Here is a 15,535-nt window from a genome sequence, read left to right on the forward strand (position 1 = left end):
TAAGTAGAGCACACCAGGTGATACACAATAATTCTGATGAAACAAAACAGAAAACTTACAAACCATAAATAATTTTTAGTACGCGACAAGGTGTTGCGAAAATTGCAAAAATTTATGAAAATCAAAAGCTCATACTGAACAAGTATGTCATTTACTTGAATGCAATTTTTTGCAATATTTATAAATCATATGCAGACAGTTAGTAAAGTTACTAAAATCAGTTGCAATTTTGTAATAACAAAATTAAATAGACATAAATTTAGTTTAATTTGAATAAAGTTAAATTTAATAATAATTATTATTATTAGATAACTTTTTATTATAAACACCACTTTAGTTTATTAAAAATATTCTTAAAATTCAAATATAGAAATCAGCTGATTTTGGTAGTACAGTACGAAAGCATATGTGTTAGAGCGCTAAAACCAATCAACTTTTTTAAGATTCTTATTTGATTTTTCCACATTCTAATTACGCAATTAATGATCATTAAAATTATTTTTATTTTAATTTCACTAAAATCTAACAGCGTTGCTTAGGTGTGTAGCTTGAGTCTTTTGAACAGAGTTCAGCTGAAATAATGATCTTTAAATATCAACCAAAAAATAATAATAGTGCACCCTGTGACTGCATTATCCAAAGCATTCCAGCTTGAAATATATATTAATCAGTGGAATATTTGATGAGAAACAATTGTGCGTGTTTGGGTTTATTTTCTTTTCAAAAAATTTTCGACTTTTATTTCTTTTGGAATTTAACTTTTGATATTTTGGGTACGCAATATTACTAAGATATTATGCCACCCCCAAGACCGAGGGGAGTGGGATATAATACAGGAGTCACAACATCAAGGCCCAGCCCGAATACACCGATGTCTGAGAGACAGCAAATGGCACTGCTTATTCAGATGACGGCAAACTCAACGACAGGTAAATTGATGTATTTTAATTATTTGAAACGTAGTAATATAACAAAATAGTAGAAATATAATATTTAAATATTGTAAATACATATAAACTATATGTATCGATTGCTTTAAAAAGTCAGTCTTAAATCATCTTGCAGAGGCCACTAGGACGCACATCAAGAAGAATGAGCATAAAAAAGGTGATGATGCCGAAGATGTTAACTCCACAGAAAAGCACGATCATTCAGAGACCAGCCGCGACAAATTAACCACTGATGAGGTGAATGCCGAAAATAAAAGTGAACACGATGGTATTGGCAACGCAGATACGCCTTCCTCCAGTCAAGGTAAACGTAATTTCTCCGATATCGATGAGGATGATTTTGAAGAGTGCGATGATGGCAAGAAAAAGAAACGCAAAGAAATAGATAGTGGCAAAGATACAAAATCTACAACAGCAACACGTCTACCAGGACGCCCAGAAAAAGTTATAAAACAAACATCGGCCGCAAAAGGTTCGCCGAATCCAAATAAAAATGCAAATGCAACAGAGAAAGAACAGGCCGAAATGGCGAAATCCGGTTTCACCAAACAATTTGAAGCGGAAGCGGATGATGAAGAATTTAAAATGTCGGATTCCTTATACAGCGGTGGGCTGAAGGTGCCGCCATTAAAAATTGTAATACCACAGCAGAATTGCTCCATAGATACAGATGGAAATGTATCACGAACAGGCAAAATAAACACATCACGCAATGCTGCGCTACCCTATGTGGTCAGCTCGAATACGAATGATGCCAGCGAACGTGAGGCGCAATGCGGCAGTCCGCATGAAAGCCCCATTAAAATCAATAACATAGGCAATGTTATAGACGAGAAGAATATGAAGTTATTAAATGAAGAGAAAAATCTGCATCGTGTGCTACGCAGTTCTCATCGTAGTGGTATAACGAGTGCTGAACGTAGTTCTAACAATTCCTCACCACAAATGCAAAGCAGCTCACCATCGCCCGCATCGTCTAACGCCAATGAGGGCGCTACCGATACAAAGCTGACGTTCACCAATGTTAGCGCCAGCCCGCTACAACATAATCACGCATACGAGAATGAGAATATCGTTAATCTGCCAAGCCCGTCCACCTCGTCCACATCGTCATCGAAAGATGTACATTCACACGGTGTGGATTTACATCCGCGCAAACGTAAAATACGCACCAAACATGATGACAACCACAATAACAAAAACAATGGAAATCACAATACAAATACAGAAGCCAACGCTACAATGTCCGATACACATTCGCATGATTTTCCCTTCACAAATTGTTTCCAAATGTATCTGAGTATACGCAGACAAATTGAGAAAAAGTGGCGTAATATGTACCCGATCAAACCCAGACCGCCACAAGGTTATAACGAGTATTTGCTAAATAAGAAAACCTATCTACTTGCAAGTAATGAGCAGAAAGTGGAGCCCGTAACACCGTCTAATATACCGTCGAAAATGCATGAGATTTATCGTTTGCAGGAGAATGAGCGCAATGCGCTTCTGCAGCGCCACATTGTGGAACGTGAGAAATTGTGTTTGAATGTGGAACAGGAAATGATACGCGTGCACTCGAAGGCAGCGCGCAATATTTCATGTCAGCCGGTGCCATATTCCGTCTGTACGCTGCTCAAAGACGATGAAGTGTACAATATACCAACATCGGAGCAGGATGAAAAGGATAAAAATGCGCGTTATCGTTTCAATGGGCGTCAACTACTCAGTTGGTTGCAAGATGTCGATGATAAGTGGGACAAAATCAAGGTAACAACAATAGCAAACAACCTTAAGACATTCACACAACATTTTTTTGTTATTAATTACAGGAAGCTATGGTGCTACGTCATCATAACGAAGCTGAAAGTTTGCATGCCGTGCAGATGATGGATTGGGATATTGCATTGAAAAAGCATAAATTATGGGATTATAAGTGTGAAACTGCAATTGAGAAGGACCATGTACCTATTGTACATGTCAGCGATGACTTTGATCTTTTACCCGCTTAGATGTATCCAGAGTAAAGTGATATAAAAAAAAAACAGAAATATGTATTAATGTACATAGATTCCTTGCAAATAATATAAGGTCTCATCATAATTTCAGCACAGCATTACAAGCACTCTAAATATATGAAAAATGTTTAGTTAAGCACCAAATGTTGAAACGTATTTTAAAACTTTTGATTATAATAAATAAATGAAAGAGTAATATATAGCATATATATGTATGTATGTATGTCTTAAATATATATATTTAACTTAAACAAAATACTAGAGTTATCACATTATTTATCTTCATTCATCATTTTTAGGAAGAGATCAGCTAATTTTTCTGCCTCATCGAGTCTTTGATCCCTTTCCATACCACTTGAAATTCTTCGAAAATTTTGTATGCTCATGATTAAATTTTCAAAGCCCTCCAATTGCTCTTCCAGATCACCATCAAGTTCTTCGGTGTTGGCACCTTTAAATATAAACTTATAAATACTCATAAAATAAACAAATTACAAAAAAACCATACCTGGCACAGCGATGTTTGACCAAATATTATTTTTTAATACTTCAACGACTTCTTTATATCCCGTTGTCTTACCATCATCGTCGTCATTACATAATTCAATTATATCAAATTGAAATTTACAGTTTTCTTTCAAAGTACCATAAGTCGGGCCCTGTTTTTCATCATCGTAAAGTTTGCTAGTCAGCAGTAAACCCAACTCAATGTCATTGTTAGTTAGAAAATTGCAATATTCAGTTAATTGTGATTTAAAAGATTTCTAAAAAAATTAAATGAAGGACATTATTGTAAATTGAAATATGTTATATACTAAATAGAAAATATATTTACTTACATCATCTGGTTCAAAGTAGACTATTAACATTTCGGTTGCACTTAAAAGCTCTTCAGGCAGTGCGTTGATATCTCCTTCATAAGGCAGCAAAGCGATGGTGTTTTCATAATACTTTGTCTTAAGGTCGCATAAATATGCTGCAAATCCAGCTGATCCAAATGACATAGTAACAGGTTTGTCTACAACATTTCCATTACTAACAAGGATATCTGTTAAAATATTACAAGCGATTAGTAAAAATTAAATTCGCAAATGCTTTTGTTAATACATACCCTTCGCTATTTGGTCCGCCTTTTGCACGCCAGCCGATGTAAGTAAAACCACAGGCTTCATTATTACTTTCAAACAATTGATTAAAGATATTGAAGAGTTGATAGTAATAGACAGTTATTACTCGTTTTTAAGAGTTTGTTTTTATTCAACAACTTGCAGAATATTCGTTCGCCTACTAAACACAGCGTGATTCATATAATACATTTTGAGCCATCAATAAGGTATACTTAACTTTACATATTACATTAACAGTACGTATGCATTATTTATATTTCTAAAAAGTTTTTAAATGCTGTTTTATTTTAGAATATTTTATAAATATCTCTTTCGTTAGAATTATTTATTTAATAATCACAAAATTCATAAATCAACAATATGTTTCTACTTTTTTCATTTTCCATCGACATTACCCTGTACCGTATTGTTTTCATTAAAAATCTATACTCTGCATTTAACTGGCATTTGACAAGCGGCGACTATTTCTACGTGTCAAGCGAACATTTAATCGGTATACGTGTAGTTAATTTAGTAAATTTGTGTTACTTTAACGAAAATAAAATAAAATGCATACCGTACTAACGCGGGGCAATGCCACTGTTGCATATTCATTGAGTGTACTCGCCTGCTTAACATTTTGTTGCTTTCTTTCGACCGTCTTCCTGGATAGCAGGACAACTGCACACGTAAACACTGTAAAGGTGCTGGTGTAAGTATACTTGTGCATTTTCCCAACAACCAATTGTTTTATATTTTATTTTATATGTATACATTTTAGCAAAAATATGCCTGACTACAGCGCTTCACGTGAAAAACATGATTTGGGTTTCCTTACCTTCGATTTGGAGACGAATTTGACCAGCCTCTTCAATTGGAATGTTAAACAATTGTTCCTTTACCTAACCGCTGAATATAAAACTGCAGACAATGTGCTGAATCAAGTAGTGTTGTGGGATAAAATAATATTACGCGGTGAAAATTCTGCTTTAGATTTCAAAAATATGAATACGAAATATTACTTCTGGGATGATGGCAATGGTTTGAAGTAAGTAAATTATCTAAAGTTATTTATATATATATTTTATGATTATTTTCTTATTTTGTAGGAATAACAGAAATGTTTCGCTATATCTCTCATGGAATATCATACCAAATGCAGGCTTGTTGCCAACAATCAGATCACTTGGTACACACACATTCAAATTCCCAGCTGAATATTCAGTTGCTCCAGTGTAAAAAACGTATTTTTTACCCAAAAACTATAAATTTGATTTCTAATTAACAGAAAGTACTAAAACAAACATAATTTGTGTGATTTATATCTGAATGTATATCTCAAGAACGCGAATTTGCAAATGTATTTGCTTTGTAATTTGGATCCTAAATATATTTAATAAAAAAAAAAATTATTTTTTTGTTGAATTTGATCGTGTATCTCTGTCAGAGTTTGGAATGGATGGTTTCTTGAATAGTTGTTTTGATTATTACTAAACATGCGATTATATATTGTCTGTTAAAATCACTTAATTAATTATTCATTTGACCGGGCATTAATGATAAAAATTTAAATGATAAAACAAATGAATTTAGAATAAACATAAAACGTAAACTACAGTTGACGATACATTTTATCGTTATCGATTTATCGCAATTATCTTTATGCTGCGACCATATTAGCAGAAAATTTAGGATGATGGATTAAAGCAAATTTTATGTTAAAATTACTTTATTCAAATAAATTAGTTTTGACAAAAATTTTAAAGTATATAATTTTCATCAAGTCTTGCTCAAGAATGATAGAAGTATATTCCAGAATGATATGTATTCTATCATTCTTGAGTCTTGATGACAATGCCAAGTACATAAGCGCCTCAAATGTTCATTTCCACATGCTATGGTCTTCATCATTCCCATTTCACCCCATCCCCAATTTAAACGCAACACTTTAAAAAGTCCTGGGACAACTTGGTTTTATCTAAAATATTTTTTTTTATTTACGGGCTGTCCTTTGGTAGTCTGCTAAATAAACTTAGGTAGAAAAACTTATACATAAGTCACTTTTTAAACATTAATAGAGTTACATTTGTGTTGTGGTTGGGCTCGCGAAGTTGTACACAATAAATGAATATGATTATTATGCATTACAAATACTTTTTGTGCTTAGATATACATATGTATATGTATATATATATATATATATTATTTTAAATGTTTATGACTAATCAGTATGTGTAAGTGTGTGATGTAAACTTATAAAATATTCACTTTTTCAATTAATCTTAATTTATTAACACTCAGAAGACGCAGTTTCTGTCGACAGTTTGTGCAAGTCAGCGTAGTTGGCTATGGCGCGATGTAGGAACTCGTATTGTGCCTACAAATAGTAATTAAAATTGGATTGAATTTTAAAATATTAAAATGATTTGAAAATTTTAAAATTACCATTACAATATAAAATATCAAGTTTTAAAATACTTACAAATGAATTTAATAGCCTTGGCCGCTGAGATCTTATTTTTCTGGCCGTTGAACAAATATCAATGCCCTTCTCGGTTCTCAACTGCTGCACCAATATGCACATAGTCACAAATATTGAGCTCCTATCGGTGCCCAGACTGCAAATAGTGTATAATAATAAATATTAATGAATTGTTTGCAATGCTTGTTGTTGCGGGCTGTAAATTACCTGCAATGTACAGTCAATGGCGATTTACAATCCATACTTTTATCCCTGTTGTGATGATTGCACGCTTGGTCGACTAGTTCGATAATACCACGGCATACTTCTGGTACCTCACCATCGACGGTCGGCCAACCATTGTACTGGAATTGTGTGACTTTTATTGTGTCATCAATTTTACAATTCGTTACGTTAAATTCGCGACGTGTGTAATATGGACAGCTTTCGCTTTGCATATATTTTACAAGTATATGATCGTATTGGATTTCATCATCTGCCCAGTAGCGTGGACATTTTCGGGGACCATCACCAATCTGAAAATGCAAAAGTGAAGCGGTTAATATGAAGTAGTAACAAAAAATTCATTGAAATAAATATATGCAGGACATGTTGTTGACATATGTACCTCGGAAATCATGACGAGCGTGGTTATGCTTTGTTCTGAAATCATGCGCCAAAAGTCACCAATTGTGTTTTCCAAAGGATCTTGCGTGATTATAAATGCTTCTGAATTATCATAACCCTCAATGAATGAGGCATTTATGTAGGTGGAGTTTTCTTTCATCGGTATCGGTGTTAGTATGACCTGTAAAAAAAAGACATGAAAAAAAGTGAATTTATGGTGAATAAATATTACCAACACAAAATATTAATGGGCACTTAAACGAGAGGAGTTTAGATTCAGGGCGAAATATTTTATAATGGGCCTGTGAGAAGGTTTTGATTAAATCAAGTAGTTGCAGTAGCAATTAGTGTGTCACATATACAAAATATATATTTAAGTATGTGAAAGCTAATAATATATATTATAAATGTAGGTAGGTAGGAGTGCAGTCATATACATAGTTATATGGACTCAATTAGCACTAAACGTGCCATTTTAATACACTAATCGTAGACCTTTATGATACTGCAATCAAGTTTCACCTTTCCGTTCAAACCATTTTGTGCATTCGATGAAGCTACTTATGTCCGATATGCTTTTAGTAGACATCGATTCAAGGTTTGATGCCTGATGGATTCTAAATATCCTGTGTCGGATCTGCGATATGGGTGGGCATTCACATAGAACGTGGAAATTGTTTCCTTATTCCCTTCTAGATCGCAGCCTCGGCAAATGTTATTGTAGAGCAAAGCCATTTTTCATCGCATGATCTTGCAATGGCCAATACCCCGTTATAGTAGCTGTATGTCTAAAAATACTTTTCCTGTTCCTATTTAATAAGACCCATGTTCTTGTCTTATCATATTTTGGCCATATATGTCACATTTGGTTGAATTTAATCTCTGTTCTCAGCTAATTATTTAAATTGTGCGTTGAGCTCTCTCCTGATCACTATGATCGGCATTAACTCTGCCTCTGATACGTATAATAAGTTCCTGTGACCGAGAACCCAGATCAATTTTAATTGGAATTTGCCTTCTAGTGAGCTAAGTGTCTTCTTACACTTATGCATTATGCTGGAATTAGTCATTGGCGACGACAAAGCCCGGAGGACCGTCTGACTATCTGTGTATATTGCTGTTTTATGTATCCTCCCTCTGTTAGCGATTAGAGCTTCACAGGCCTTAACTATGCCCTGTACTACAGTTTGGAAGATGCTAGCCAAGTTCGGTAGACAGATGGAGAAAGACCTGTACCTATTCCGTAGTCAATTTTGGAACCGTCGTTATAGACTGATAGATGATATATTCTTCTCGTACTACGCTTCTTGTCCATTCTCGTCTAGCGACCAGTTGAAGGAAAGTAACTCTTGAAATCATAATTTGAGAGCATGCAGTCTGATTTATTAACGTTTACTTTGAATTGGTTCAGAATATCACTATGTGTGTAGTTCTTCTGGTTCCAACTCTTAATTCTTATAGCAGAACATGCCGCTAATTTATGACTTGATAGCAGCTGCAACCCCTGTACAGGCTGCTCGCTGAATTTCATTTAATTTTCTGATGTTGTATTGTTTATTTAGTGCTGAGCACCAAACGAGTGCTCCATATGTAAGTATTGGTCTAATGACGGCCGTGTATATCCACATGAAAATATTTGGGCTAAGGCCCCAGTTCCTGCTGAATAATATATAATATATAATACTCACTCTATTACGATCGTAAGGTATGACCGCTTCGCTACGATTTTTCGGCATATTCTCTTTGTTGCTACCTACTTCCGAGGTTTTTGCAGTTTCATCTGTTATGGCAAGAAGTTTCTGCAAAGGAGAGCGTAGTTTTTGTTAGCATTATCAAAAAAAGTTATATTTTTGATACGAATTACCTCAAATTCAATTTCTAATCTGCACTTATCCTTTCCATCGTTTAACTTCTGTTTTAGACTATCAATTTTACTGGATAGCGAAACAGCCGAAAGCTCCGTATTGCCGAATTGCGCAATATCAAGCAACGAACGATATAGAAATATGTATTGTTTCTAAGAAAATGAAAAACAAGAAATAAATAAATAAAATTAAAGGCGATAATAGAGTCAGTCACTCAAGGACTTACCAGTGATTGTACAAGGAAGTTTCGCTGATGTCGCAAATCGCAAACTGTATTAAATATCGATACTTGATCCTCCTCTTCCAGCTGTTGTATAAGCGAATCTAATGCCACAAGTGTGCCGGTACGCCCAACACCTGCGCTGCAATGCACCAAAATGGGACCACGTTGTACAGAGTAAACAGCATTGATTTGACGCACAAATTTGATGATGCCATGTGGATGTTCCGGTGCCATGAAATCCTTCCAAACCAAATAATGATACTGTGTGATTTGGCGACGCTCCTCATCTTCATCATTACTAGCGGCATTGCGTCGGGTAACGTCTAAATTACGCACCAAGTAATCACCCATCTTGCGTTCAGCCACAAATTTCACTGTTATTTCACCAAATTGTTTTGCATCCGATATCTTTTCAGGCCAATACTTGGCACATTTCGACTTATTGTACTCCTCCAAGTTGGTCAACATGACGATAATCTCCAAATGTTGCTCCCAAATCATACGCCAAAAATCATTGACCGTACTTTCCATTGGCCCCTGCGCACAAATGAACTTCTTACGTTCCCTATAACCAATCACAAAGTTGGCATTTATATAATCCGAACCCTGTATGCCATTGATTTGCGACAATTTAACGCGTGTCTGATCATAAGCCTTTATATCCGGATAACGATTCTTCGAAGCATTTTCTTTCATATCGGAATTTTTGGTTGTACGATCACTAAACCGATTTGGCAACATTTCGTATTCGCGCAGAAAACCATAATCGGTATCTTTGTGACGATTACGATAGGCGGTGCATAAATCTGCCTTGTGTATTGGACCAATATCTGAGGCTTTACCATTACCCGCACCAATAAAGTGACGATGATTTGGTGTGCGACCACGAAAGAGAGCGCGACTGTATGAAAAATATAATCAAATAAGAATTAATAATTTGAATTGCTGTTATTAATACAGACTTACCTCAATGAGTCTCTTAAACTGATTTCCTCTCCAGGTACCGTATTCTTTGTATTGTGATGCAAATAGCATGTGGCGCCAATAAGTAACAACACTATACCAATGAGTAGCGCAAGCGCTTGAATGAAAATATTTAGCACCACGGATAAGTCTTGATCCGATTGAAAGTTTTCGGGCACAGTACCAGGTGTCATTATTTCAAAGTAATTACTGTATTCAGTAAGCAAAACATCGCCATCGCGTACTATAGAGTAACAAAGAAAATCGCATATTATGACATATTTCGAATTATATATAAATAAAATATAAGGCTTATTAAAATACAGTTGAACTTTCATAACTCGAACTTTTATAACTCAAAGTTCTGCATAAGTCGAACTCTTGAATTGACAATAGCAGTCAAATTTCATACAAATTACTTTTCATAACTCGAAGTCTCTCAACTTTAATTGCATCTTACTACTTTTTTTGCATTAAATACAATAAAGAACCCCCAAGTGAGCTAACAAAGCCCAGTTGGTTGGCATCACTTACCTATAACCTCTAAGAAACCCGTATAATTGCTATTCATGTCGATTTCGCCATCCACTATCTCATCGGACGACAGCTGGTAGCTCGGCACTGCATTCGTTTGTGATTCGTTTTCACCAAGCATTAAGTTATCAAAGCTTATATCACTGTTGATGCCTGCAACAACCTTCGGATGACGCCTACGCCGGCGACGACGTTTTTTATCTAAAATTTTTGAAGCGGCTTCGGTGAGATTGCTGGCTTTCAATTGTTCGCGTTGTGACAATTCCGGCGGTGTTTTCAAAATAACTAAAGTAATTGAAAGACGTATAATATTATTTAAGAATAAATAATATAGCAGTTAATACTCACGATCGGTGTGCTCTGTCGGTGGCACCTCAATTTTCGGTGCTGGTTCACGTGGGGGAATGCGCAAAAATGGACGTCCCCTCAAACAATGGCGGCACGCTTTATCTGCTTCGGCCGCACTTAGGCCCTGATGTTCGAAAAATCGTTTGCCATCACCCAAAAATATTTCGGAACGAAAATGGTCATCGGAGAACATTTCGGCCAAATAAGCACCACCTTCGGTATTATTAGGAGCATGCACCTCCTGATAGGTGGAAATGTTAAGCTTTTCGGGCGTTGGTAGTTCATTTTTATTATTACCCATACGCACTAGATACAAACGATAGCAACAAATCGGTCCGTTACGTTCACTAATACGCGGCACGAACAACTTGAATACACACTTTTCGTCGCTCGTCTTCACTTTGGTCCACATAATGCGACTGATCGCATCTGGCACGGCGATGGGCATTGTACATTGTGCGCTGGCCGGTGCGCCTATTTTGCGGTGGCGCGTAATGGCCGATACTGTAACTGTGTAATTTGTATTCGGATTTACGCCATTGTAGATTGTGCTGTGATGCGGATCATCGACGCGTCTTATCTTCGGACCCCATGTTTCATTGCGCAATTTGCCATCCAACTTATATGTAGCGAGGCCATCCAATTGTATGTGGTATGAGACGACTTTGCCATTTGGTATTTTTGGCACATTCCAACGCACGGCGACCGAGTGACGTGTGTTATTCCGATGTTCACAAGTAATATACAGATCTGTGGGTTCACTGGCCACACCATCCATTGTAGTGCCATTCACCACCTCCGACCAGGGACCGCATTGTTTGGTGATATTACTGCAGGCGCGCACTTTAAATTCATATTCAGTTGCCGTTTTGAGATTATCAAACATATATGGCAGATTGCGCGAATTCTGTGAATAAAGCGTATTTTCAACAACACGTGGTGTTTCACCTGCCTCGGAAACAATCAACTCATAGTATTGTATGTATGGCAGCATATCAGGTGGTGGTGGATCCCAACCAATCGTTATCGTTGACGGTGTACTACCGGTTGTGCCGACTTTTGGTATAAAAATCGGATCTGTTTCCAATGTACGCACGGGTAGGGGATATTGATATGGTGCACCACTACCAATACTATTCTTGGCACTGATGCGTAGATTATAGCTGGTATTCGGTTGAAATTTCTCCAAAACATACGAGGTGTTACGCCCACCAATTTGATGATTATAATATTTAAGCTCAGATGAACCTTCCTCCTTATATTGTATGAAGTAGTTTTGCACCGGGTCATTACCATCATTGACAGTCCAATTTAAGAATATTTTATCAGCGCCCACAACCATCACATAGTCAATGCTCACTTGTGGTTTCTCCATAACCAACACGGCCATATCTTTTTTCGTTACAATTGCACCAAATAAATCGTAAACGACACAGCTATATGTGCCATTCTCCTTCTTGTAAACTTCAGTTAAACTAAGCGTGTGATTAATATGTGTAGCGTTCACCACACTGAGATTCGAGGCTTTGTCTAAAAAGTCAACAGCCGAATTTTCATCCTTCAGCCATTTCAATTGTTTGTAAAATGTATCGTTGTGTGGAAACACTTCTAACAGGCAGTATAACTCCACAGCATGGCCACTTTTTTGCTTAACCTTCTCCTCGCTGCTTGCAACGATCAGCGGTGTTTGCAGTACTTGCACGGTAAAGGTAGATACGCTTTCATTTCGTATCGGATCGCACGTATAAATTCCCGCATCAGCAAATTGTGCATCGGTTACAAATAATGTGCTTTCGTAATTCCTTTTCGTTTCTGCTTCGATTTCATTGATGCTCTCAATGGCTGAAGGTTTTGTATATGACGTGGTTATTCTAGAAGAGAAATATATACAATTAATAAATATGTATAAAAAAGATATAAGGCGCCATAGGCAAGCAAAATTATATGATCTTTGAATGAGCTCTAATTAATTAATTAACGTTTGGCCACTTCGCTTAATTATTATACAGAAGTTGGTTCATATGTATACGCTGGAAATATCCCCTATTATATCTTTAACATTTAACTATTTAGTTTAAGAAAATTTGATAATTATTATTTAAAATCTGAGTTTTTAAATATAAAATGATAGTTTTATTAAAATATTTTAAGGTTTCTAAACCAATTTCTCAATTTTTTATTATAAAATAAACAAGCTTGGAGTTTAAGATTCTGTCAGACGTAAACCATTAAAAGGTGCTTAGCGCTTTATGCTTTTATTAAACAAAAACATGAAAACCACAAACTCGTTATTTGTCATTTCTTACTCCGGATATAAATACGTTTGAGGTTTGCGGTTTGAGATTTAATTTTGCACAAATGTTATAATAAATGTTGCATCATTCATATTTCTATTTATAATTTTTTCTTGTTAACAAAATTATTTTTTAGCCACATTTGGTAATTTGAAAAAAAAAAAACTGCCAAATCGGTTTCATATTTACCTTTTATTGTTATTCGCAATAATTTCTTCGTTGTGCTTCCATGTTACATTGCTTACAAACTGTTGAGTTGTATTGCAGATTATTGTAAAATTGTGACCAACCTCAACGGCTATCAGTTCTGAAAAAATAAGAATCGTCAATTTATGATTTAAAATAATTAAAATGAATTATAAAGAGCACTATTAAACAAGAGAAACATCATATATATTTTCCTGCTACTTCTGCAAGGAGCATAAAGCCACTATAATCCTTTAAATAGTACAATATTTTGATAAATCGGTTGTGTGCAAAAACGATGATCTAATTTACTGGTCATTCTCAAACTGCAGTATATAATAATTCATTTTTGTTAGAACAGCTTTTATTGTTCTTTAAGGTGTAAGTACAAATATATTTACAGCTGTTTCCAGCTACAAACATGACAACTGCATCTAGTAATTCTTTCAACAGTTTTAATTCTGAGCAAATATTTGCGTCAATTTACGCGCATGAAAGCACGGACCGCATTACTATGATCAGAAAGCTTTTCTAAAGGTATTAAAGGATACGACTAACACAAAATTTGTGTCAACTATTGTATATACAGGTGTCTTCATGAAATAAACACATTGTTTTTTTCGTACTAGACTGACAACTATCACTTTTCATTTTAATATCTTCTTGTTTTGTCTTCCAGAGAAAGATTTGTGTACATATAAATGGTTTGTCGGTTATGTGTGTATGTAGTTATTTTCCGGCTGTTCCCGTTTCTCACACCCCTCGAAATGACCAACTGATTGGGCGTCGACAGTGTACACTCATACCAGTATTTGCGCTTACTTTCGTCTGCCTTATCTATGCTGTTGCTTAAGAAATTGGAACTTCTTTGCACAATCTTTTTCAGTTTATGAAATTTTTATTGTATTACAAATGCAACTATTTTGTTTATATTTTTCACATATACACAACAAACAAAAATATAGCCGCACAGTGCACACACACACACAGACACAAACTTATGTATACTACACCCCGTTTACTGCGTTTTGGAGAATTTATGTGCACTTCATTCATTTTTACATTACAAACCGAACATAATGCTTGCATACCTTGAGATTGTACTCCTTTTAAGTGTTCATTTATAAGTAAAACCATGCAAATGAGTATTTTTAATGTTGAAAACAAAAAGACCCGCTTCCGGCATAAACTATATGGGGAAGATTTTTTCGAATTTATGTGATACATTTTTCGTATCTGTTTATGTTTTCCGTGGGCAGTAGTTACACTTAATTGATAAAAACTTAATTCTATTTGATTATGACAAGCACTATATAAAAATATTCTAAGCGCAACATCACAACTGTAAAATATTCGATATACGCCGGATCCACAAACAAAATTTTACTTCCTAATACACAAGGCAGGGTTTTATGCTCGTATTCAAGAAAATACCAATTTGTTGCTCGACGATTGTTCGGCATTTAAACCGGTTTGGTAATGAAACACAGAGAACAACTTGTAAGAATTTTAATTATTTTTTGAATATAAATTTATTTAACAATAGTTGATGGTAAAAAATATAAATGTAAGAAAGATATAAGAAATTAAAAAAATCTTTTATTTTATTTCCAAAAAATATATGTTTAATTAAAGTTATGTGTATTTAAATTTTCATGCATATAAGATTTTTTATACCACGTTTACACAAGTAAGTGAGTGCTGCAACATCGGAGATTTCTGCGAGTTAACACAAAAGTTAGCGTAATCGGTAAAGGTAAAGGGAGTTTAAGAAATCGGATGAGAATGTAATAAAAAGGTAATTATTTCAACAGTTCCGTCTGAATTTAGGAGATTCCAGAGAGCTGATTATCTGTAGTAAACCTTCCTTTATGAGTGCATTCGCTTTTTCTTTTGTCCATCTTTCACTTCGTGGGAGCTTTTTGTTTATTATATCGGTGTTTTTTAGAGCTGAAAACTCTGA

The 15,535-nt window shown here is 35.2% G+C and overlaps 5 protein-coding genes across 5 annotated transcripts in view; 2 read left to right on the forward strand and 3 right to left on the reverse strand.

Moving 5' to 3' along the window:
* Positions 1 to 78, reverse strand: part of Nca (neurocalcin homolog) — a 29,891-nt gene extending 29,813 nt beyond the window's left edge. Inside the window, exon 1 of the mRNA XM_054230044.1 lies at positions 60 to 78. The gene's annotated coding sequence lies outside the window, so the exon portion shown is untranslated. The remainder of the gene's footprint in view (positions 1 to 59) is intronic.
* Positions 79 to 614: 536 nt separating this feature from the next.
* Positions 615 to 3,172, forward strand: LOC105216878 (myb-like protein X). Its single transcript, XM_011191606.3, has 3 exons — positions 615 to 929; positions 1,066 to 2,717; positions 2,780 to 3,172. The coding sequence occupies exons 1-3, from the start codon at positions 797 to 799 to the stop codon at positions 2,957 to 2,959; spliced, it is 1,965 nt and encodes a 654-aa protein (XP_011189908.1). The 5' UTR covers positions 615 to 796; the 3' UTR covers positions 2,960 to 3,172.
* On the reverse strand, positions 3,166 to 4,245 carry LOC105216880 (uncharacterized). Its single transcript, XM_011191621.3, has 4 exons — positions 4,077 to 4,245; positions 3,805 to 4,013; positions 3,474 to 3,729; positions 3,166 to 3,416 (listed from the first exon to the last, which is right to left on the reverse strand). Exons 1-4 carry the CDS (start codon positions 4,135 to 4,137, stop codon positions 3,238 to 3,240), a joined length of 705 nt encoding a protein of 234 aa, XP_011189923.1. The 5' UTR covers positions 4,138 to 4,245; the 3' UTR covers positions 3,166 to 3,237.
* Positions 4,246 to 4,513: 268 nt separating this feature from the next.
* Positions 4,514 to 5,377, forward strand: Spase22-23 (signal peptidase complex subunit 3). The gene is made up of 3 exons (XM_011191634.3): positions 4,514 to 4,783; positions 4,853 to 5,119; positions 5,181 to 5,377. Exons 1-3 carry the CDS (start codon positions 4,641 to 4,643, stop codon positions 5,308 to 5,310), a joined length of 540 nt encoding a protein of 179 aa, XP_011189936.1. The 5' UTR covers positions 4,514 to 4,640; the 3' UTR covers positions 5,311 to 5,377.
* Positions 5,378 to 6,071: 694 nt separating this feature from the next.
* On the reverse strand, positions 6,072 to 15,000 carry LOC105216894 (tyrosine-protein phosphatase 69D). Its single transcript, XM_011191645.3, has 12 exons — positions 14,664 to 15,000; positions 13,576 to 13,693; positions 11,093 to 12,963; positions 10,745 to 11,029; positions 10,214 to 10,454; positions 9,251 to 10,148; positions 9,024 to 9,176; positions 8,848 to 8,958; positions 7,161 to 7,340; positions 6,761 to 7,068; positions 6,554 to 6,689; positions 6,072 to 6,448 (listed from the first exon to the last, which is right to left on the reverse strand). The coding sequence occupies exons 1-12, from the start codon at positions 14,797 to 14,799 to the stop codon at positions 6,362 to 6,364; spliced, it is 4,524 nt and encodes a 1,507-aa protein (XP_011189947.1). The 5' UTR covers positions 14,800 to 15,000; the 3' UTR covers positions 6,072 to 6,361.
* Between the last annotated feature and the right edge of the window lie 535 nt (positions 15,001 to 15,535).

Source organism: Zeugodacus cucurbitae, chromosome 4 (genome assembly GCF_028554725.1).
Source record: "Zeugodacus cucurbitae isolate PBARC_wt_2022May chromosome 4, idZeuCucr1.2, whole genome shotgun sequence".
NCBI lineage: Eukaryota > Metazoa > Arthropoda > Insecta > Diptera > Tephritidae > Zeugodacus > Zeugodacus cucurbitae.